Raw genomic sequence first — 23,415 nt, 5'->3', positions numbered from 1 at the left:
TTATAACTAATCTGAAAAAAAAAAAAGAGGTACTGTTCATCCGCCGGAAAAAAGCCCCTGTTCAGAAACCCACGGTTCACTGTTCAAAATCGCTGTTCACTACCGAAGCTCTGTGCATCACCGCCGATTGGAAACTCTGCCTCAACGCCGGTCAAACCAAGACCCACGGCGGCAGACTCTCCTACAAAAGGCCACTCTCCACGCCTTTGACAGATCGCACCAAATCATCTTCAACGGCACCTCCACAAGACCACAACAGACCTGCGGCTTCAACAGTACTCAACCATTAGCAACCGACAGAGCAGTAGAACCAGCAGGCGCACAAAACCCATCACAACCAACGTCGACTCGGGGTTTACAGCAGCACCAGCCACGCCTTCTCTCAACAACCACCAAGATCCACGCAGCAACAGATCTGCCATCAGTGGATCTCCGGCTTCAGCAGCACAAAACCACCGACAACAACCCATCTTCGGTTCCAAACCATCAGCCGCAACCACCGGTATACCTGCACATCAATCCCACAGATCGATCGGCCATTCAACATCAGCGCCGGTCACAGCCAACGATCAAAGGGACACGCCAGTTCACTGCCTTAACAACCCGCGGCGCCGCTCCCACAGCAGTTCCCTGTCTTCAGTTCCAAACTAGCAGCCGCAACCACCACAGGCACCACCACCTCTTCCCTTGCACCGCCAGACCCATCAGAACCAGCAGGCTTCGTGCGCCGCCGCCGACAACAACGACAACAGGTCACAGAAGCCAGCAGCAACAAATCGCAGCAGCCAAGGAAGAAAGAAACATACGCTGAATTTTAATTAACCTAGACACGTCAGCTGCCACGTCATCAGGCTAACCACGTCAGCATCCTGGAGCCACATCATCCACCACGTCATCAATCCGGAACCACATCAGCAGTTCAGGCATCTACACCACTGTTCGCCACGTCAGCAGAATCGCCATGTCATCAATTATTACCACATCAGTTGCTGCATAATCTACGGTCCATCCGCGATAAATTCCACAACTAAATCTTGGTCGGTAAATTACTCTACTCTTTGGTTTGTTGATTTTTACTTCTTTGGTATTGCACTTAGTATTCGAAATTATCATTAATATTTCTTTTTGTGCCAAAAAAAAAAAAATCCCCCAAAAAAAAAAAAAAAAAAAAATCCTCATCAATATTTTTATTTGTTAATTATGTTCATCAACCTCTTTCATTAGTGATAGCTAATATCTTGTTCTATTTGATAATTATAAGTTCTCGCTTGTGACATCGTGTTTGTTTAATCATTTACAAAAAAAAAAAAAAAATCTAGTATTACATGCTTACAATTTTATTAGTGTAATTTGTTCTTGATTAATCTCCACATTAAAAAAAAAAAGATAAAAAAAAAAAAAACAAATTAGCTTTATTTTTGTATTGTGATTTTACATGTAAGAACCATTTGTGATCTCAATTCCATTTATAAGTTAGTATTGCATGCATTTGTGTCACGATCATCTAGTGTCTAAGCTCAAGTTTACACTTACCGTAGACTCAACCTTTAGTGATACCCTGATGATCATTTCAAAGGAACTGCAAACTTAGGTGATCAACATGTTTAGAAGAATTGAGCCCCAAGAGAGTTTTCGAATAAGGTACTCAAAGACCAATAAATATCACAAGAATAATCATTATGGACAAGATCACTCTGAGCGACACCAATATGACCATCATTTAGGTTACTCTAAACATGATGACTTTGAGGAGCGAGTCTTGAGTCCTAACAAAATAGAAGCCCCCACTTTTGACGGTCGTCATGACCCTTGGATATTTGATATGTGGATTCGTGATATGGATCAATTCTTTGAGTGGCATAATTTGTCTGATAATAAAAGAGTTAGATTTGCTAAGATGAAACTCATTGATAAAGCCAAAATTTATTGGAGAGACGTTGAGGATTGTTTAGAGATGAGAGGTAAACCTCCTATAACTGATTGGATCAAAATGAAACAAAAACTTCAGGAAAAGTACCTACCCCAGTCTTATAGGAATAAACTCTTAGACCAATGGAACAATCTAAAACAAGAGAATAAGTCTATCAATGAGTACATCAGGCAGTTTAATGATTACATGATTAGATGTGCCATAAGAGAGAGTGAAGCCATGACTTTGCGTAGATTTTGTAGAGGCTTAAATGATGATCTTAGAAGAGAAGTTGTATTTCAAGGTGTATCTACCCTTGACCAAGCTTATACCTTAACTAAAGACTACAAGTTGGTCACAAAGGATCAGTGGAAAAATCGTCAGGACTCTTATAGTATCCCTATTAGGTCCCAATTCAGAAGTAGTGATTCTTTGTTAGTTGCTCCACCCCACAGGCCTAATCCTAGTAACTCACAATCTTACAAGAAAGATAAAGGCAAACGAGTTGTTAATGAGGTGTCTAAAGTGAGTTTGATGGTTAAGTGTACTAATTGTCTAGGTTTTGGTCATATCTCTTTAAATTGTACCTCTAAACCTTTAGTCATCCAAAAATTTAGGGATATAGGTAAAGAGGAATATTGTAGTGTTGAAGTGTATGAGCCTAATCTTGAGGATTTTAGTGACCTAGATGACGAGGATGTGCAAGAAGAGGGACCCAACACAATGAGTCCCAATGAGCTTGAGAATGAGGCTAAGAAAGAGTCTGATATGTCTGCTTTAATGGTAGAGGAAGTTTTAGGAAACTCTTCAGTGGAATCACCTATAGAGATAAGTATGGTCTTAGAAAAGTCTCATGATATTAGTTCTCCTGAATTATCTGATTCCTCACCCCATATGCTTGGTGTCCAGCACATCATAAGTTTAGAGCAACATGTTGAACTTCTTGACTTCTTACCACATGCACGTGATGAGGAAGATGAAGATAATCCTAGGTTACTTGATTGTGTCCATACCATATCTACACAGGTTTCAGACAATGCTTGTCTCATTCCACACCCTCAATCATTTAGTGTTCATAGTTACAAACCTGAGGAACTGATGGAACACCTTCTCATATCCCCTCACAATAGGATCTCTAAGTCTGCTGAGTCATTACCATGTAGGGTTCATAATTTGCATATTGAGATCATGAAACAAATTCAAGCAAGTAATGAACAATACAAATTTCGAGCTGATTTACTTAAGTATCATGATGCACTTAATGTTGGAGATTATTTCATGATACAGATTAGACCTGAACGGTGTCCTTTGGAAACCGATCATAAATTGCAAGTAAGTAATGCTAGACCATTCAAAGTGTTGCAAATGATTAAATCAAATAATTATGTCATTAAATTGCCATTAAACTTTGATATTAGCTCTACTTTGAACATGAAAGACCTCAGTATTTATAAAATACAGCCTACCCCTGATGCTCCTTTTGATACCCCTACCTCATTATCCATATTTTTGGCACAAAAGGAACATATTAATGCTACTTTGAATGCACAAGTTGTTTTTACCAGGGATGGTGAACTTCAGCAAATCCCAGTATATGGACTCGACAACCAGATTCAGACTATACTTGGATTATCAGAAGAACATCACAACAGCTTGATCCTTGTCATTGAGAGCATTATCGGAGCTGTCTTGACCTATACTCGACGGGGTCGAGTTCTTCCAACCCCGGGAGAATTGATGGGGACACCGAACCGGAAACATTATTTATGCACGCGTACGATCATAGACGATGGAGGATAGTCCAAACCATTGAGAAATTGGGCTTTAACTTATGTTTTTGGGTTTAATTTATATGGACTTTTAGTTGAGTTTTATTAATTTGGCTTTATTTGTTGGGCTTGATTTAATTAATGTTGGATATTTTATTTAATGGGCCATAAGCCCAATTGCTTATTCAAGTTAGGGTTTTAGTATAAATACCCTACTTCTCTAAATGTTAAGGGACTTTTGATGATTAATGAAAAAATGCAGATTTGCATATCTCCAACCCCTCTCCTCCTCTTCTTCTTAGCTTCTTTCTTTCTCTAAAGCTTCTTTCTTTTCTTGCTTTAATTCTTTTTACATGTTGTCCCGCGTCATAACCTTTCTAACCTCTCCATCCTTGACTTGTCTTTCAATAACCATTCTGGCAACATACCACCAGAAGTTGGAAATTTAGTATCTCTCAATTTTTTAATTTTGTCATCTAATAAATTAACTGGTACAATACCAGTATCTTTAGGAAACTTGACGAGATCTCTCACTATTTTAGATTTATCAATTAATAAACTAACTGGTACAATACCAGCATTTCTAGGCAATTTAAAAAGCTTATCTCAACTTTCCCTTGGAAACAACAATCTTTTCGGTCTCATTATTTTTATCAAAAACTTGACGAGATCTCTCTTTCTTTTAGAGGTATCATTTAATAAACTAACCGGTACAATACCAGCATCTCTAGGCAATTTAAAAGGCTTATCTCAACTTTATCTTGAAAATAACAAACTTTCTGGTCCAATTCCTCCAGAAATGAACAATCTTACACATTTGTATTCGTTACAAATATATTCTAATAGATTGTCTGGTAATCTACCACGAGATGTGTGCCTTGGTGGATTACTTTCATATTTTGCTGCGGCGAACAATTATTTCACGAGACCTATCCCAAAAAGCTTTGAGAAATTGCAGCAGCTTGTTGAGACTCAGACTTGAGAGAAACCAACTTAGTGGAAACATATCTGAAGCTTTTGGCACACATCCTCATTTGAACTACATGGATTTGAGTGATAATAAATTGCATGGTGAACTTTCATTGAAATGGGAGCAGTTTAACAATCTGACCGCCTTCAGAATTTCTGGAAACAAAATATCTGGAGAGATACCAGCTGCTCTTGGAAAGGCAACTCATCTACAAGTTCTTGACCTCTCTTCAAATCAACTAGTTGGGAGAATTCCAAAGGAATTGGGAAATTTGAAGTTCATTGAACTAGCACTCAACGATAACAAGCTTTCAGGTGATATTCCTTTCGATGTCGCATCGCTATCTGATCTGGAAAAGCTTGGCCTGGCCGCGAACAATTTTAGCGCAACAATTCTTAAACAGCTTGGCAAGTGCTCAAAACTGATATTCTTAAATATGAGCAAGAATAGATTCACAGGGATTATTCCTGCCGAGATGGGGTCTTTACAGTCTCTTCAAAGTCTTGATCTCAGTTGGAATTCCCTGATGGGAGGTATAGCACCGGAGCTTGGACAGCTGCAGCGGCTAGAGTTTCTGAACCTCTCCCATAATATGCTGTCTGGTGTCATTCCAACCAGTTTTAGTAGACTGCAAGGCCTCACTAAAGTGGATGTATCCTATAACAAGCTAGAGGGCCCCATTCCTGACATCAAAGCCTTTCGCGAGGCACCATTTGAAGCAATTCGCAACAACACCAACCTGTGTGGCAAAGCAACTGGTTTGGAGGCTTGTTCTGCTCTCTTGAAAAACAAAACTGTGCACAAGAAGGGCCCCAAAGTTGTCTTTTTGACAGTATTTTCTCTGCTGGGTAGTTTGATGGGCCTGATTGTAGGTTTTCTTATCTTTTTCCAAAGCAGAAGAAAGAAAAGGTTAGTGGAAACACCACAAAGAGATGTTACCGCGAGATGGTGCCCTGGTGGGGATCTGCGATACGAGGACATCATTGAGGCAACTGAGGAATTCGACTCCAAATATTGCATTGGTACTGGAGGGTATGGAGTTGTATACAAAGCCGTGAAGAAATTCCACCAAACACCAGAAGTTGAGATGAGCAGCTTGAAAGCTTTTAGAAGCGAGATTGATGTCTTAATGGGTATACGGCATCGGAACATTGTGAAGCTGTATGGTTTCTGCTCGCATGCCAAACACTCATTTTTGGTATATGAATTTGTGGAAAGGGGAAGTTTAAGAAAGTTACTGAACGACGAGGAACAAGCAGGAAAGATGGATTGGGATAAAAGGATGAATCTTATCGAAGGCGTAGCCAATGCTTTATCCTACATGCACCATGACTGCTCCCCTCCGATTATTCATATAGACATTTCCAGCAACAATGTTCTTTTGGATTCAGAATATGAGGCTCATGTCTCTGACTTCGGCACAGCCAGGCTCTTAATGCCTGACTCGTCCAATTGGACATCATTCGCTGGCACCTTTGGGTACACAGCTCCAGGTATGTACAAAATCACTAGGTTAAGTTTCAATATCACCTTCTACATTAGGTTAGTTTACAAAATCACTTGAAAACAAAATAGGTGCAATAAATTAGGTTGGCAAAACATAGCATGACCAGCCTCTTTTGCAGAGTTGGCATACACAATGAAAGTGGATGAAAAAAGTGATGTGTATAGCTTTGGAGTATTAACATTGGAAGTAATGATGGGAAAGCATCCTGGCGATTTCATCTCATCTCTGATGTTATCTGCCTCCACCTCCTCATCATCACCAATTGGTCACAATACAGTCTTGAAGGATGTCTTAGACCAGCGCCTCCCACCTCCTGAAAACGAGCTTGCGGACGGTGTGGCACATGTTGCAAAACTGGCGTTTGCTTGCTTGCAGACCGATCCTCACTATCGGCCAACAATGCGACAGGTTTCTACAGAGCTTACAACTCGATGGCCTCCATTTCCAAAGCTATTCTCCACGATGGAATTGGAAGATATAATGGTTCACAGAAATGTTATTGGCTGAATTTTTACAGTATACTTGGGCGTTTGTGAGAAGCAACTTGTTTGGCAAAATGTAATATTCAATAATCAAGTCTATGTTAGATATTCCGTCCAAAGCATCATTTTAGATGAACTTGGTGAATGTCATGAATCATGTAATTTATTGCCTTCATTTGTATCAATTGCCTTCCTACTACATATTTTGGTTTAGGTTAATTTTGTACCTGGAAGGCCAACGGCCTTGGCATCAAAACATTTTGTAATTTTGTAATTTCTCTCAAGGGTTTACCCGATTATGCTGAATTATAAGTGGGATTTCCTGAATTGAGACAAGACCAAACCTACAGCCAGAAAAAGTCTTTATTTACCAAACAAAAACAGAGCGTCTCTGTATCTTTCCTTTGGGCTTCAAAAAATCTAATAGATCTTGTCTTATGGTAGGCTGCTTCAGTTCCCTTACAAAACTTTTATTATTGAGCTAGCCATATACTTTATATATTTTCTAGCAATTTGTGAAACCAACCAATGTGAAACCAACCACCTAAGTCAACAATGGTGGGAGTCAACAATGGTGGTGAAGCCATCCTTCCTTAGTCACAAATTGTAGGCACCAAACTTGTGCCAAACTTGTGCAACTTGCCTACCCCTTGTATTTGCATGGATGTTTGCCTATAAATAGGCAATGCATCCAAGCATTGTAAACACACCATAAGAGAGAAACAAGAGAGGAAGAGGAGAGTGAAGAGGGAAAATAATCCCACAAATTTGTGAGGTATTTGTGAGAGAGTAAGTGAGGTGTTTTCTCCTAGTAATAGAGAGATTCTTAGTTGTTCTCCTATTATTTGAGAGAGGTTGTAATTCCCACATTACTTAGTAAAATCCTTCTATACTTGCCCGTGGACGTAGCCTAATTGGGTGAACCACGTAAATTCTTGTGTGTCTCATTTCTCATTTTAGCCTTTTGTCTTGTCGGGTTTGCATGCCAGTATCCTAACAGTGGTATCAGAGCCTTCTTGGTTGGTGTTGTTAACACACAAAAGTTAGTCGTGTATACGGTTACTATTCACGTCTACGGCACTATTCACCTATACGGCACTATTCATCCATACGGTACTGTTCACTTACGTTACTGTTGGCGTATATAGAAAGTCAGTGCGGTGATTAAATACAGTCTAGGAAGTTCTGTCTAAGGAGATTGGGTTTTTAAGCGGGACCGTTTTGTGACCCCCTCCAATCTTTCCTGGGAACTTACTTAGTGAAGTATTATTCACACGATATTATTTCTATATACGTTACAGATCTGTGAAACGGTGATAGCTGAATAGATCTCGGTGAAATACAATGGCAGCAAAGTACGAGATTGAGAGGTTCAAGGGGAGTAATTTCTCACTGTGGAAAATGAGAATCAAGGCAATCTTGAGGAAAGACAATTGCTTGGCAGCAATTGGGGATCGACCCGCGGAGATCACTGATAATGCAAAATGGAATGAGATGGATGGCAATGCTATTGCTAACATACATTTAGCATTAGCTGATGAAGTATTATCAAGTGTGGCGGAGAAGAAAACAGCTAAGGAGATATGGGAGACTCTAACAAAGCTATACGAGTCTAAGTCTTTGCACACTAAGATTTTCTTAAAGCGGAGACTTTATACCCTTCGAATGGCAGAAACCACGTCGGTGACTGACCACAATCAACACAATCAGAACTCTATTTTCACAACTCACTACATTGGGTCAGCAAATAGAGGAAAATGAACGTGCAGAGCTTCTACTTCAAAGTCTTCCTGATTCGTATGATCAGCTCATTATCAACTTGACCAATAATATCCTCTCAGACTATTTAGTCTTCGATGATGTTGCAGCCGCTATCTTGGAAGAAGAAAATAGGCGCAAAAACAAAGGAGACAGAAACAGTTCAAACCAAGCAGAGGCATTATTGGTGTCAAGAGGAAGATCAACGGAGCGTGGCTCCAGTGGGAGTCAAAGGCAGGAGAGGTCCAAATCAAGAAGTAAGAAGATTGGTGAAATGCTACAACTGTGGCAGAAAAGGGCACTTCAAAAAGGATTGTTGGTTTAAAAAGGGTATAGAGAATACTGCAGAGTCATCAAGACCTCAAGGATGTGTTGCAAGCACCTCAGAAGATGGAGAGATTTTATATAGTGAAGCAGCAACAAGCTCTACAGATAGAGAAGAGCTCACTGAGGTCTGGATTATGGATTCAGGAGCAACATGGCATATGACCCCTAGACGAGATTGGTTCCATACATATGAACCTATCTCTGGAGGTACAGTGTTCATGGGTGATAATCATGCTGTAGAGATTTCTGGCATTGGCACCATCAAATTGAAGATGTATGATGGCTTAATTTCGTACTATTTCAGGAGTGCGACATGTGAAAGACTTAAAGAAGAATCTTTTGTCCGTAGGACAATTTGATAGTCTTGGCTGTAAGATCCGAACAGACAATGGAATCATGAAAATTGTCAAAGGCGCGCTGGTGGTTTTAAAGGCAAGAAAGACAGTTGCTAACATGTTTGTATTAATGGGAGAAAACGCATCATGGGCAGAAGCATCAATCGCATCAGCTAGTCCTGCAGAAGAGAAGACGATGATGTGGCATCAAAAACTAGGCCACATGTCAGAGAAAGGTTTAAAGGTTCTCTCTGATCAGAAGTTACTCCCTGGGCTTACAAAGGTTACTTTACCCTTTTGTGAGCACTGTGTTACAAGCAAACAACATAGGTTGAAGTTTGGCACGTCAACAACTAAGAGCAAATGCATCTTAGACCTGATTCACTCTGATGTTTGGCAAGCACCGGTTGTATCCTTGGGAGGAGCAAGATACTTTGTATCATTCATAGATGACTTCTCCAGGAGATGTTGGGTGTATCCGATTAGAAGGAAGGCAGATGTGTTCGTAGTTTTTAAAACCTTCAAAGCGCGGGTAGAACTTGAATCTGAAAAGAAGATCAAGTGTTTGAGGACTGACAATGGAGGAGAATATACCAGTGATGAATTTTGATAACTTCTGTCAACATGAAGGTATCAAAAGGCAGTTCACAACGGCATACACTCCACAACAAAATGGAGTGGCAGAGCGGATGAACAGAACTCTATTGGAAAGAACAAGAGCAATGTTGAAGGCTGCAGGTCTAGAAAAGTCATTCTGGGCAGAAGCAGTCAATACCGCCTGTTATGTAATAAAATCGATCTCCGTCTACTGCAATTGAGTTGAAGACACCGATGGAGATGTGGACTGGAAAGCCAGCTGATTATTCTCGATTGCATATATTTGGAAGTCCTGTGTACGTGATGTACAATACTCAAGAGGTCAGTAAGCTGGATTCAAAATCCAGAAAATGTGTATTCTTGGGGTATGCTGATGGAGTGAAGGGGTATCGCTTGTGGGATCCCACTGCCCACAAGGTAGTCATCAGTAGAGATGTCATATTTGCAGAAGATAAAATGCAAATGGAAGAAAATAATAGCATTTTAAAGGAGACTACAGAAGTCCAGATGGAAAATACTCAGAATCATACTTCTTCTGAAGCTGTACCAGAGCATGAAGAACAAGAACAAATAGAGTCTGAAACTCCTGAAGTTCGACGGTCAACTCGTGAAAGAAGACCACCGGCTTGGCACTCAGAATATGTTACTGAGAGCAACATTGCATACTGTCTTCTAACAGAGGATGGAGAGCCATTCAACTTTCCATGAGGCTATCAAAAGCACAGATGTATCTATGTGGATGACAGCAATGCAAGAGGAGATTGAAGCTCTGCACAAGAATAACACTTGGGATCTTGTTCCGCTACCACAAGGAGAGAAAGGCCATTGGCAACAAATGGGTTTACAAGATAAAGCGTGATGGCAATGATCAAGTGGAGCGGTATCGTGCAAGATTGGTGGTGAAAGCATATGCTCAGAAAGAAGGAATAGACTTCAATGAGATATTTTCTCCGGTGGTACGACTTACTACAATCAGAGTAGTCTTGGCAATGTGTGCTATATTTGATCTTCACTTAGAGCAGTTAGATGTGAAAACTGCATTTCTTCATGGAGAACTTGAAGAAGAAATTTATATGCTCCAACCAGAGGGTTTTGCTGAAACAGGCAAGGAGAACTTGGTTTGCAGGTTGAACAAATCTCTATACGGTCTCAAAACAGGCGCCGAGGTGTTGGTACAAGAGATTTGATTCCTTCATAATTAGCCTTGGGTACAACAGACTCAGTTCAGACCATTGTACGTATTACAAGAGGTTTGAAGAAAATGATGTTTTCATCATTCTGTTGTTGTACGTGGATGACATGTTGGTAATAGGCCCCAACAAAGATCGAGTCCAAGAATTGAAGGCACAGTTGGCTAGGGAGTTTGATATGAAGGACTTGGGACCAGCAAACAAGATTCTAGGGATGCAAATTCACCGAGATAGAAGTAAGAGGAAGATTTGGCTTTCTCAGAAGAATTATTTAAAAGAAGATCTTGCGACGCTTCAACATGCAAGATTGTAAGCCAATTTCCACCCCACTTCCTGTTAACTTCAAATTATCCTCAAGTATGTCTCCTAGCAATGAAGCAGAGAGGATGGGAGATGTCTCGAGTACCGTATGCATCAGCAGTGGGAAGTTTAATGTTTGCCATGATATGTACAAGACCAGACATTGCACAAGCAGTGGGAGCAACTAGTCGATACATGGCAAATCCTGGTAGAGAGCATTGGAATACTATTAAGAGGATCTTGAGATACATCAAGGGTACCTCAGATGCCGCATTATGTTATGGAGGATCAGAATTTACTATCAGAGGTTATGTTGACTCAGATTTTGCTGGTGACCTTGAGAAAAGAAAATCCACTACAGGCTATGTGTTCATAATTGCAGGAGGAGCTGTGAGCTGGGTCTCTAAACTTCAGACTGTTGTAGCGTTATCCACAACAGAAGCTGAGTATATGGCAGCTACACAAGCTTGTAAGGAAGCAATATGGATGAAGAAACTTATGGAGGAGCTCCGGGCACAAACAAGAGAAGATTCTTTTGTATTGTGATAGTCAGAGTGCCTTGCATATTGCAAGGAATCCAGCGTTTCATTCAAGAACAAAACATATAGATGTTCAGTATCACTTTGTTCGCGAAGTGGTGGAAGATGGAAGTGTGGATTTTCAGAAGGTTCACACAAAGGAAAACCCAGCAGATGCTTTAACCAAACCAGTCAACACTGATAAGTATATATGGTGCAGATCCTCTTGTGGCCTAGCAGAAACGTAAGCAGCATGAAGATGGCAAGTATTGAAAGGATAGAAGAATCACAAATGATGAAGTGTGAAGACTTGATTCAATCATCAAAGTCTTCAAGTGGGAGAATGTGAAACCAACCAATGTGAAACCAACCACCTAAGTCAACAATGGTGGGAGTCAACAATGGTGGTGAAGCCATCCTTCCTTAGTCACAAATTGTAGGCACCAAACTTGTGCCAAACTTGTGCAACTTGCCTACCCCTTGTATTTGCATGGATGTTTGCCTATAAATAGGCAATGCATCCAAGCATTGTAAACACACCATAAGAGAGAAACAAGAGAGGAAGAGGAGAGTGAAGAGGGAAAATAATCCCACAAATTTGTGAGGTATTTGTGAGAGAGTAAGTGAGGTGTTTTCTCCTAGTAATAGAGAGATTCTTAGTTGTTCTCCTATTATTTGAGAGAGGTTGTAATTCCCACATTACTTAGTAAAATCCTTCTATACTTGCCCGTGGACGTAGCCTAATTGGGTGAACCACGTAAATTCTTGTGTGTCTCATTTCTCATTTTAGCCTTTTGTCTTGTCGGGTTTGCATGCCAGTATCCTAACACAATTCACATGACATCATCAAATGATACAAGTCTTGGATAAGAATCTACAACAACACTAGAACATCCTCGTTGACAATCCGTGCTTCTCTGCAAAAATCCATTAGTATCTTTCCAAGATCATGAAACTCCAAAACAAAGAACATCCAAAACCCTTTGCAAACTCCAACAGAACCCTAATTGAATATAACAGCTGAAAACATCCCAGTGAAGTGCTTGCGATTCAAAAAATGAAGTCTAATAATGGACTACTTGAAGCAAAGCAGAAGTTATGAGACACTTATGATGCGTCTGTTGTGGATAAAAAGACTGATTGGGAGGGGAACTTTGAAATAGTTAAACGGAATGAGGAAAAGGAGGCAGAGGAAGATGAGAAAAGAAATGAAAGTAAGAAAGATGGGAAGTGTGTCAAAGGGAAGAGGAAGAGGAAGATGAGAAAAGAGATGAAAGTAAGAAAGATGGGTAGTGTGTCAAAAGGAAGAGCGTTCATGAGTACTAGTAATATTCATGAGCTTATATTAGAAGGTGCATTGGGTACGACTGAGGAGAAAGGAGAGGAAGAAGAAAATGATTTTCATATTTAGAGTAGGGAAATCTGTTCTCTATACTATCTTGACATCATTGATAATAATCTACGCAGCCACATAAGCACATGCCCAAACTGAAATATGTCTTTTAGTTTTCGAGCACCGGGGCGAAGTCCATTTCCATGAAAATGATAGAGGATGTACGTGTGCGCTTCTAATTCAAAACAAAAAGAAAATATGTTGAAAAATCAAACATTTGAAAACTCACAAAAGATGCTTCTCAAACAGCAGAACATGTTTTATAACACTATAAGGCAATCATCCAATAGCAAACAAAAATCAATTAAATTTGATGGCAATAGACCAAAACCTCGTTCAAATAAAATTGACAGATGAATCATATAGCAGTCATGGGAAAATATAATTGTTAAAATAAAGGTGATTTTCTGCTTGAATTGTGTCAGTGACTAACTTCAGTTGAAGATTTTAAAGAGGGCATCTGGATATGGGGATTACTCTTCCTATATGGCTACTTGCTGAGTTACTGGAATAGTAGTGAGTTTCTTGACAGGAAACCAGCCAGAAAATCAAATGTAACAGAGACCAAACACAAAATTTAGGGGAGTAGTCGTCGATGTATCCAGCAGGGAGAACCAAAAGCATTTCCAGACAAATGCAAAGTCCTTTCATTATGGCATTTGATGCTTTTGTGGTCTCAAGCATGATCCACCTGGTGATCCCAGAAGTTGTAAAGGCTTGTTGAAGAGACTTGCTTCACCTTCAAGTTTCATTCTGACCAGCCAATCAAAACTGTTGATGTGAGCCATCAGAGCAATAAAATTTCTTCAGCTTCTTTCTACAATTTTAACAGCTCTTTTCCATTTTTTCTCAAGGTGTAATTCCAGGAACATAAGGGACAGCGGGCTTGGGCTTCTTTATTTTTTTCAACCAGCCAAACAGCTTGAGTTAGTTAGAACTATCCCAGCAATTGAGACAGCACTTTGAAGTGCACACCTAGAAACTCTACAAGGATCTACCACCCCTGCATTGAGAAGATCTTCATATCTACCAGTCATTGCATTGTAACCAGTTCTCCAGTCACAAGATCGAATATTCTCCACCACAAACTGCTCCATCACCCCTGCATTAGTTGCAATTGTTTTTGCAGGTGCGAGAAGTGCCTGTAATGCATCATTGGTATGTGTTACTACATGGGAGAAGAAATTTCCCTTTGTAGTCATTTAGAAACCACTACTTGTAGGGTTTCTCCCATGCTACGCCCTGCATTTATAAACCATTTCACAGGGTATGTCCAACTTTATCACTAATTATGAAAGGAACTTGGTCCGTTTTACAAGTCTTGTGCAATAATCTGCTTTTAGCACAAACGCTGCATGGGTAACTCATTCACAAACGCTGCTTTTATTCTATTTGAAGACGCCACATTCACCAATCCAAATAAAGAACATGAGCATAAAAGGCACATCTCACAAAAGAAAAGAAAATCACCTTAGATCAAATCCTAGTGAGGCGAAAGTGTGAAGAAAATAACTTTTGAAAAAAGAAAGGAACGAGAACAGATTTGCAACATATCAGCACCAATCTTCTCATATTTTCATCTTTCATGGAATTTTTTATTGAGGAGATCTGCTCCGAGAGATGTACATATGTTGCACCACCACCAGGTACTATCCCTTCATCCATGGCAGCAAATGTAGCATTCTTTGCATCTTCAATTCTGAGTTTCCTGTCTTCAAGTTCTGTCTCCGTGTGTGCTCCTACCTAAATTTGCATGCTAAACAAGTTAAATCTAAAGATAACTTTAAAATAAAACATCACCAAACAAAATATTAGAGTCCTGTCGTTTGTCTTTGTATTTCTTAAGGAAAACAGGGCAGAAAATTCATCCCTGCTACAGAACTAATGCCACTCAAGGAGCCTATGTCCTTGGCAGTAATTCTTCACACTTATAGCCAGATTTGTCAAGATGCCCATCTATTTTTCCAAAATATATTTTATACAAGTTTAGCAGTTCTTTCTGAGAGCTTGATCACAAACCTTGATTACAGCCACACCACCAGATAATTTAGAATTCTCTTCTTGAGAGCTTTCTTGAATGGGCAGCATTATCTGTTTCAGCGAGGTCCTTTTTTATCTGAAGAATTCTTGCCTGAATTTCAGCTTTGGTAGCTGAGTCAGCAACTATGGTTGTTGAATTACTTGTTATGGTAACTTTTCGTGCAATGCCAAGTTGATCCAAGGAAATGTTCATGGTTGAATTTTTACTGTATACTTTCCTGCCAAGGAGCCAGTAGCTCAGCTGGGAAAAGAGTCCCCCTCCTCTCAAGAGGTGTTATTGTCTGTCTTAGATATTCAGTCCAAAGTCTTACATTTCGTCTATTTCTTCGCCTGCTGCTTGTGTATATTAAATGCAGAAACAAGAAACAGAGTTTTCCCATTTCGAACTTAAATTCGCCAGATGAAATATTTCACATATTTTTAGTTTTCGTGAGCAACAATGGAAGAAATCAACATATTTTCTCCTTTTTTTTGTTTTCCAATAAACGAAAATGAATTATAATAAGCTCTTGATTTTATTTATTTTTAATCGGCAGTGATAATAAGCTTCTTTCAATATTTGCCATATTAGTAATACAACTACAATCTTGATGATATAATAAAAACATAACCTATCCTAAAAGAAGTGGCCAATGCTTTCTATTTTTCTTAAATAATTGACAAAATTTCCAAATTTGAGATTTCATAGCGAATGTTACCATTGATAAGTGAAGACAAAAGACAAGGTTTTTTTTTTTTTTTCTCAAAAGAAACTTTACTTCACTACTGTAGTCTAGCTTTTTAACCAGAAATAATAATATCTTTTACACATTCAAAATACCTAACTCAAATTTTAGAAATTTTAATAGCTTTTCAACTTGATACCCGGTGCTTAAGATTTTTTATTGATTAAAATTGAATCTAAAATTTTTTATTATAAAAATAAAAAAGTAATAAAAAAATAAATACTGTATTTATTTTTCTCGTTATATATTGAATTTAAATTCTTAATTATTATTTATTTTTGAAAAAAAATACTATTTTATCACTTAATTTTATTAAAAGAATATTTGCTTAAAATTAATAAGGGTGCAAATAATACATATTTAACTTCTATAATATCATAATGTTTTGACAATTTGAAGTATCTTGATATTTTTAGGTTGAATGGCTGTTTAAATTGATGTTAGAGTTTAAATTTTTAGATTAAATAATTATTTTACAATAAATTTAAAACTTTTTATTAGGATATACAAAGCCAAATACCAACAAAACAATATTCATAATGTTTATTTTGAAGAATAAATTTCTGGAAATAAAACAAACTGATTGGAAACTCTTCCCCTAGCTGAATTGATTTGATTGATCCAAATGAACTGACAAAAGAAGTGAAAAGGATATAACTGAGCCCGAAACCCAAAGACAAGTTTTCTTATAATAACAATGACAAATGCTTGCTTCCATTTTCCATGATAGACTTGCCTATGAAGGATGGTCCTATAGACAGACTAGAAAAGTTTCCCGAACTTGCCTGGAGCATCAAAAAAATCATGTTGAGGTTCGGAAGGGTCATTGGTTTTGATAAACTTAGTCTGCACTTTAGCACTTTAAACACTTTGAAATTCCTTATTGCAACTCAGCACACAAAGCACATTGATGAAGATAACTGTTTATGTTTGGATAGTAGAGACTATGTTCAAAATGCAGGAGATATTCAAAATACAGGAGATAGACCCGCTGCATTATCCAGAATTTGAGATGATGTGTAACGACCACCAGACCTCAAAACCTCATCTACTGGATCTACAAGTTGAATTTATGTTCCCAGAAATCAAAGATACCTTCACATGCTATCAGACAATTTCTCCATTGACGTTAATAGCATCAGTTCAGAGTGTAATGTATGGGAAACAAATTGTGCAGCAAGGATTTTGGATCTACCAGTGGAGTTGTTGTTTCCAGAAATCAAATATGGTCTTCTCACGTCAGCAGACAGCACATCCATTGGTAACAGCATCAGTGCAGCGTGTAATGCATTGGAAAAGAATTGTGAAGCACAAAATTTTGACATAACAGGGGCATCAATTGATGAGACAAATCCTACTCACCACATGGTACTTAGACGGAGTAGAAGAAAAGTCAAACTTCAATCCCAAACCGGTAGCATTCAAGAAACAGTGGAGCACTAGGAAGATAGCTCTTCAGAATCAATGGAATCAGGTATTAAACAGAGCAATCCCAGATTTACTATGGATAGAGATGTTTTTCCTCATATCTTGTTTAACATGAAAATCTACTTTTGGAATTGTTGTGGTTTGGGTATGCAAACTAAACGTCAAGCTATTAAAAAGATGCTTATTCACCATGTGATTGATGTTTGTTTTTCTGCTTAATATCTAATTTTTTAATTTTAAAAAAATTAAGTAATAAAATAAAAAATAAATAACAAAAAAATGAATGAATAAAAATAATTTGAGAATTGGATTAAGACAACAGAAATTAAAATTATAATTGGATTAATATGGATGAAATTATAATTTGGGATTAAATTTGGTCAAAAATTGAAGGAATTAATAAGTTTGGGATTTAATTAAACTTTGATTTTATTAATTAATGCAATCAAGGGCTTAATTGAAGAAATAATAAAGTTTAGGGCTGATTTTGGTTGCAATTGAAAGAAATTAAAGTCTAAGGACTAAAGTGAAATGACGGGGATACTATAGCGGAGTTTAATTGATGTTTCTAGGGGTAAATTATGAAAGAATCAAAAGCTGAAGAGTCAATTTAAGGACTTAATTGATTAAATTGCAAACCAAGGATTGTTGTGTAAATAGCTCTGAAATACAAGGGTTCAATTGTAATTTGATCCAGGGGTAAAATTAAAAAAAGGGGATTTTCCATGATTAGGGGCCTAATTACTAAATGTCAGAATATCAGGGGTCGAATTGGAAATAACCATTTCTGGAGAAAACGACGCCGTTGCGTTTCTATTATTCATCACCTTCTTCATGGATTAATTCAGCATAAAGGAAACTGCCTCAAACCGGTTGCAATCGTATTCAACGTCTCCTACACGATGCATCTCCAAATATGTCTCACCCCCATGATAATTGTCTGGGGAGAAAGAGAGGACATTCAGAGAAAAGACCACAAAAGGGGGGGAACGAGCGCACTGGACGGGGGAGAGACGGGAGAAAAAAACGAAAAAACCAGAGGAGGAGAGAACGAACCAGGGGGGGGGATTTCGGAAGCTGAGAAAAATCACAGAAAACAGAGAGAACACAAACAGAGGAGGAAAAAAAACCAAAGAACTGGGGATGTATACGGAGGACAGACGAAAACAAAAGAAAGGGAATAAAGGCCAGAGAGAAAGACCAGAACACGAGGGCACAACTCGAGGGAACGAACAACACAGGAGAGACCTGGAAACGCAAACAGAGGCGAATGAACAGAAGCAAACCAGGAAATAAAGAACAAAGAAAGCAAAAGAAAAGCAAGAAGAGGGGAGACTAACATTAGCCAGAAAGAACAAGCCTCCTTCTTCAGCAGCCCCCTGAAACAGGTAAGCTTCCTTTTCCTTTGCAAAATTCAAATAAGTTCGGTACTATGCGAAGGTAATCACGGCACACAGCATGCGTTAATAGTTCATGCATGTCTGACTCAGCCAGCCGGGTCAGGCCGGCTTGATCCAGCCCGGCCTGTATAAAAAGAAAAAAGTTGAGGCTCGGATGGGCCTAGTCCCCCGGCCCAACCAGCCCAATCTGTTTTGAGTCAAGGGCATATTTGGTAGAACACACTTCTATATCTTACCTTTTTTTTCCATCCCTTTTTATTTTGTTATTTAGTCAAATAGGCCTTTTCGGATATTAAAAAATTATGAAAACGTTTGTGTTTCTTCTTGAATTTATTTGTGGGTCCTTGTATTTTTTAGATATTTTTACTCTAAAATTGATTTGTGGATTTTTACTATGAAATGCAAATCTAGTATATAATATATTTTTTCTTTTTAAAAAAAATATATACGCATTAATTTAAATTCATTTTACTGGTTTATTCATTAATGCGAGAGTCAGGAATACCATTTTTTTTGCACATAATATTTACCAACATCAAAGTTAAAAATATTTGTAATTGAAAATTCACTAACGCCAAAGTTATGAATATTACAAGTAAACCATCATAACATCAACCAACAAACTTTTAGTAATTTAAAACAAAACAAATAATGCAAATTACCTTAGGTAGGATGCTTAAAGAATGATAATATCTTCTCTTTTACGTAATCAGTTTCGTACTATAAAATTTTTATTGACCAGTTAGGATTTTTAGTAACCATAATATTAGTGGGCGACTTCTTAAACAAGATTTTTTTCTATCAAAAAAATAAAATATCAAAAATCTATTCTTTTAAAAATGATGGGACAATACTAGGCGGGCAGCTTGCACAGCAAAAATTGTCAACTTTCTTTAGAAATAACAGGATATTAGATGGGCTTCTATAGATGATTTCCCAGAATCATCATCAGCTACGTCCTCAATATCTGAGCAAATTTGGAAAAGGGAGGTTTACAGCGTGCCCACTGGGAGGCTGCTTTCTTTTCAGCTACAAACAGACCTCCGGGCTTGATTCAAATTGTCGTCTAAATCTAGAGAAAATATGGAACTAGAACCGGGCAGGACCACAAAATTTTGACGTGGACTCTCCCACTTGGGGATACACACGACCCTTTGCCTCTTCACCTGTTTATCCAACGTGGGATGATATTGTTTGAGCAAACTGGCAACAACCTTCCTATTGATCTTGTTTCAGCATATGCTATTATCATGACTAAGTCATGGAATAATTCATTAATTAGAGATTGAAACTGTTTCTGTCCTGATAAAATTCATGACAAAAGCTATTAGAGGAATAGGAATAGGCCTTCCACTGGTGCAAACCCCAAAAAGGTTATCAACCTAGAAACCAATTATCTCTCGGATCATATCAAGGTTGGCAAATTGGAAAGGCAAGCTTTTGAGTATAGCAGGGCGTATATGTTCGTTGAAAAGTGTGTTGAATTCTCTCAATCTTTACTACTTCTCCATATTCCTAATGCCTATAGGGGTGATTGTAGCCATTACCTCAATTCGGAGAAGATTTTTATGGTGTGGGTTTATTGAGGCCAGAAAGATTAGCACGTTGTAGTACGAGATAAGAAAAGAGGCCGTCTAGGAGTGGGTTCCATTGAGGGAAAAAACAAAGCTCTTCCTTTCAAATGGTTATGGAGGCTGAGTGACCAACACAATTGAGGATGTTATTAACAGGAAGTATTAGACTAGTTTTGAAAATGGTCTCCTTTATTTTTCTCAGTACTCTCTTCCAGGCATGGTTGTTAAAAATGCGTTTTAACTCGTAAAATCATCCAATTTTACAAGTTAAAATACATAAAACATATAAAATTAGGGTTAAAATTCGAAAACCAGTAAAATCAGTCAAACCCGGTCAAACTCGCTCAAAGGTCAACTCGTAAAAAAACATTAAAAACGGAACGTTTTCACGATTTAAGCAAAACTTTTAACAAATGCATATTTTTGAAAGACTCAGCAGTGCAATAAAGTGAAGTCTTCTGCTGCCTGATCACATCACGTGATGGAAGGAGGGAGAGAGAAGAAATAAAGTGAAGAGGTGTGACGTGAATTTGTGCTTTTCAAATTGCACTCTTAGAATTAATTATAAAAAAGTATTATTTTAGCTACTTTTCAGCCATCTAAACCACAGTTCAAAACTTGAAAGAAAAGGTGTGTAGAAATGGTGTGATCTAGAGAAAGCTTGCATTGAATTAGATCTCCTATAGGGAGAAAATTGTGGCACACCAGGCGGAGAAATGGTTGATGGCTGATGGGTCATGCCTAGTCATGGTCAGGAGTTCTGGACTGTGAAGCCTTAATATTTTACATCATTTTTCCTTGTTTTGTTTCTGTTTTTTCTCCTTTTAATTTTTTTTTGCTTTCTATTTTTTTATTAGCATTTAGAAAAATTATATTAAGTTATAATTAATTATTTCAGTTCTTTTTTCTTAATTAATTCTTTTTACTATGCTTCGATCAAGTTAAAAAACATCAAAGCTGGAAATGGAAAAGAGGGAGGACTTATACAGCCTCTGTTTTTTTTATTCAATATATGCATTTACGCTTAATATAGAATAAAATACAGTGCTAATTCAAATTATACTTAATACAAATTGTGAATCTTCTATCATGTTAAGTGTCATATTTATGATACAGCTTCTGAGAATTTAAAATTTTAATATATGAGGTCAGGAGTTTATTTTGTGTTGTTCTTTGCCACTATATGCTTTCAATAAAAGATGGCTGGCAACAGTTGGAAGAGATGGTGAATTTTCTACTCTTGTATTGTGACTAAGTATTTTGAAATCCTGGTTGTATTATGAATATTTGTCAACATTTTGTTGATGTTTACCTAAAATTTATCACTAGTTTCACCAGTTTAAGAATATTTTTTGCTTGAACATTTTATACCATAGGGTATTTGTATTTTAAGATGTTTAGATATTTGTATTGTTTATTTTACTTTTATTTGAATTATAGATTTTAAGATATTTGGATATTTGTATTGTTTATTTTTATTGTATTTGAATTATGTATTTTAAGATGTTTGGATGTTTATTTTGCGATTTTATGATTTCAGTTAAAATATTTTACTTGCAATTTTATGATTTTTAGTTAAAAAATTTTATTTTTGATTTTACGATTTTATGATTCGAGTTTACAAGTCGAGTTTATATTGTATGTTCTGTGTCGTGTCAAAAAAGCGTTTTTGACAACCTTGCTTCCAGGTATATGGTCTGGTATATATTCCATTATACATGATGAAGGTGACATTTCAGCATGATTGAAAAATTGTTGTCATTTTTCAGCTGGAAACGGAATGAGGACGCATTTTTGGATAGATTCATGGCTAGATCATGGACCTCTAAAGCTTCAATATCCGCGATTGTTTGCCTTCTCTACATCACCACAAGCTATGATTTCAGATATGGCCGGTGATTATTTTAATGAAGGTTGGCATTGGAAATTACTTTGGAAGAGAGGCTTGAGGCATACAGAGATGGGCCAACTGCGCTGCCTTCTAGACCAAATTAAAGGTACTCATTTGAAACAAAATGTCACGGATTCTAAACGGTGGAAGCAAGAAAGAACTGGTGTTTGTTCTGTCTTGGTATGTGTAGCTACTCCTTCTAATCTATGTAACCTTTTTGTGATGAAGCTATAAAAACTGTGGATCATCTTTTCATGAAATATTATTACTTACATGGTTTTCACTTGTTAAAGGGAAATTTCAGAGCAATGCAATAATAATGCTATTAAGCCTTTGGCATAGTATGGGAAATTTGGAATTAGGGGTGTAATTGAAAAAATACCAAAGTTTGGGGCTGATTCAAGGAAAAATTGCTAGAAAATTAAAGTCCAAGGACAAAATTGAATAGTCCAAAAACCCAGGACTGTTGTGTAAATGGCACTATAAATCAAGGATTCAATTGACTTAATCCAAGGGTACAATTAGAAATTGATTATTAATGATTAAGATCTCAATTGTGAAGTTCAAAACATCCAGGGACCAAAGTGAAAAATTCCTCAAAACACACAAACGGCGCCGTTTGCAATAATACTGCTCGTCATCCCTTCCATTTCGCCAGGGCAGCCGATTCAACAGGAAAATCAATGCATCCGATTCAACAGGCCATGATCCCGGTCGTGAAGGAGACGGTTTTTGAAGATCTAGCCTTATAAAAGAGGAAACCAACACCAAAGGAAAAAAAAAAAACCGATACAAAAACCCAGAAAAAAATTGCCAGAACAACGCAAGCACAACGAGGAAATAAACCCAGAAACACGGGGAAGGGGACACCAGGGGGAACAAAGGAAAATAAACCCAGAAAAGGAAAAACAAACTCAGGGGGGTGAAACAGAACCAGGAAGGGGATTTTTGACGAGCAGGCCAGCAACAGAGGAGGAAGGGCCGAAGATCAGAGGAGAGAACTGGGGCCGGAAATCAGAAAAAAAAAAAAAAAAAAAAAAAAAAACACACAGAACCAGGGGGACGAAGAAGGAGAATCAGAGAAAGGCCTCAGCAGTTGGGAAGAAAAAACCCAAAACAAAAACAAGGGACCAAGAACCGCAACAAAAAAAAACACAGAGGAAAACAAGAAGAAGCAGAGGAGAGAGTGCCCGTTCGACCATCAACATCACGTCTTCATCGCCATCGTCTTCGTCTCCAACAGTTATAGAGTCAGGAATAAAAAACGAAAGGAGGAACAACACGCCCTCAGCTCCATCCTGC

General features: G+C 37.9%; 1 protein-coding gene across 1 annotated transcript; it reads left to right on the top strand.

The window, feature by feature from the left end:
* The first annotated feature begins 1,990 nt into the window (after nt 1-1,990).
* Nucleotides 1,991-6,836, top strand: LOC118028322 (uncharacterized). Its single transcript, XM_073404983.1, is given in 5 exon segments — nt 1,991-3,048; nt 3,475-3,622; nt 4,058-4,621; nt 4,623-6,141; nt 6,274-6,836. Coding segments are annotated over 5 exon segments (3,678 nt in total). The 3' UTR covers nt 6,663-6,836.
* Nucleotides 6,837-23,415: the final 16,579 nt, after the last annotated feature.

This window comes from Populus alba, chromosome 15, assembly GCF_005239225.2.
Source record: "Populus alba chromosome 15, ASM523922v2, whole genome shotgun sequence".
Taxonomy (NCBI): domain Eukaryota; kingdom Viridiplantae; phylum Streptophyta; class Magnoliopsida; order Malpighiales; family Salicaceae; genus Populus; species Populus alba.
The sequence above is the reverse complement of the archived record's forward strand: the minus strand, read 5'-3'. Positions and strand labels throughout refer to the sequence as shown.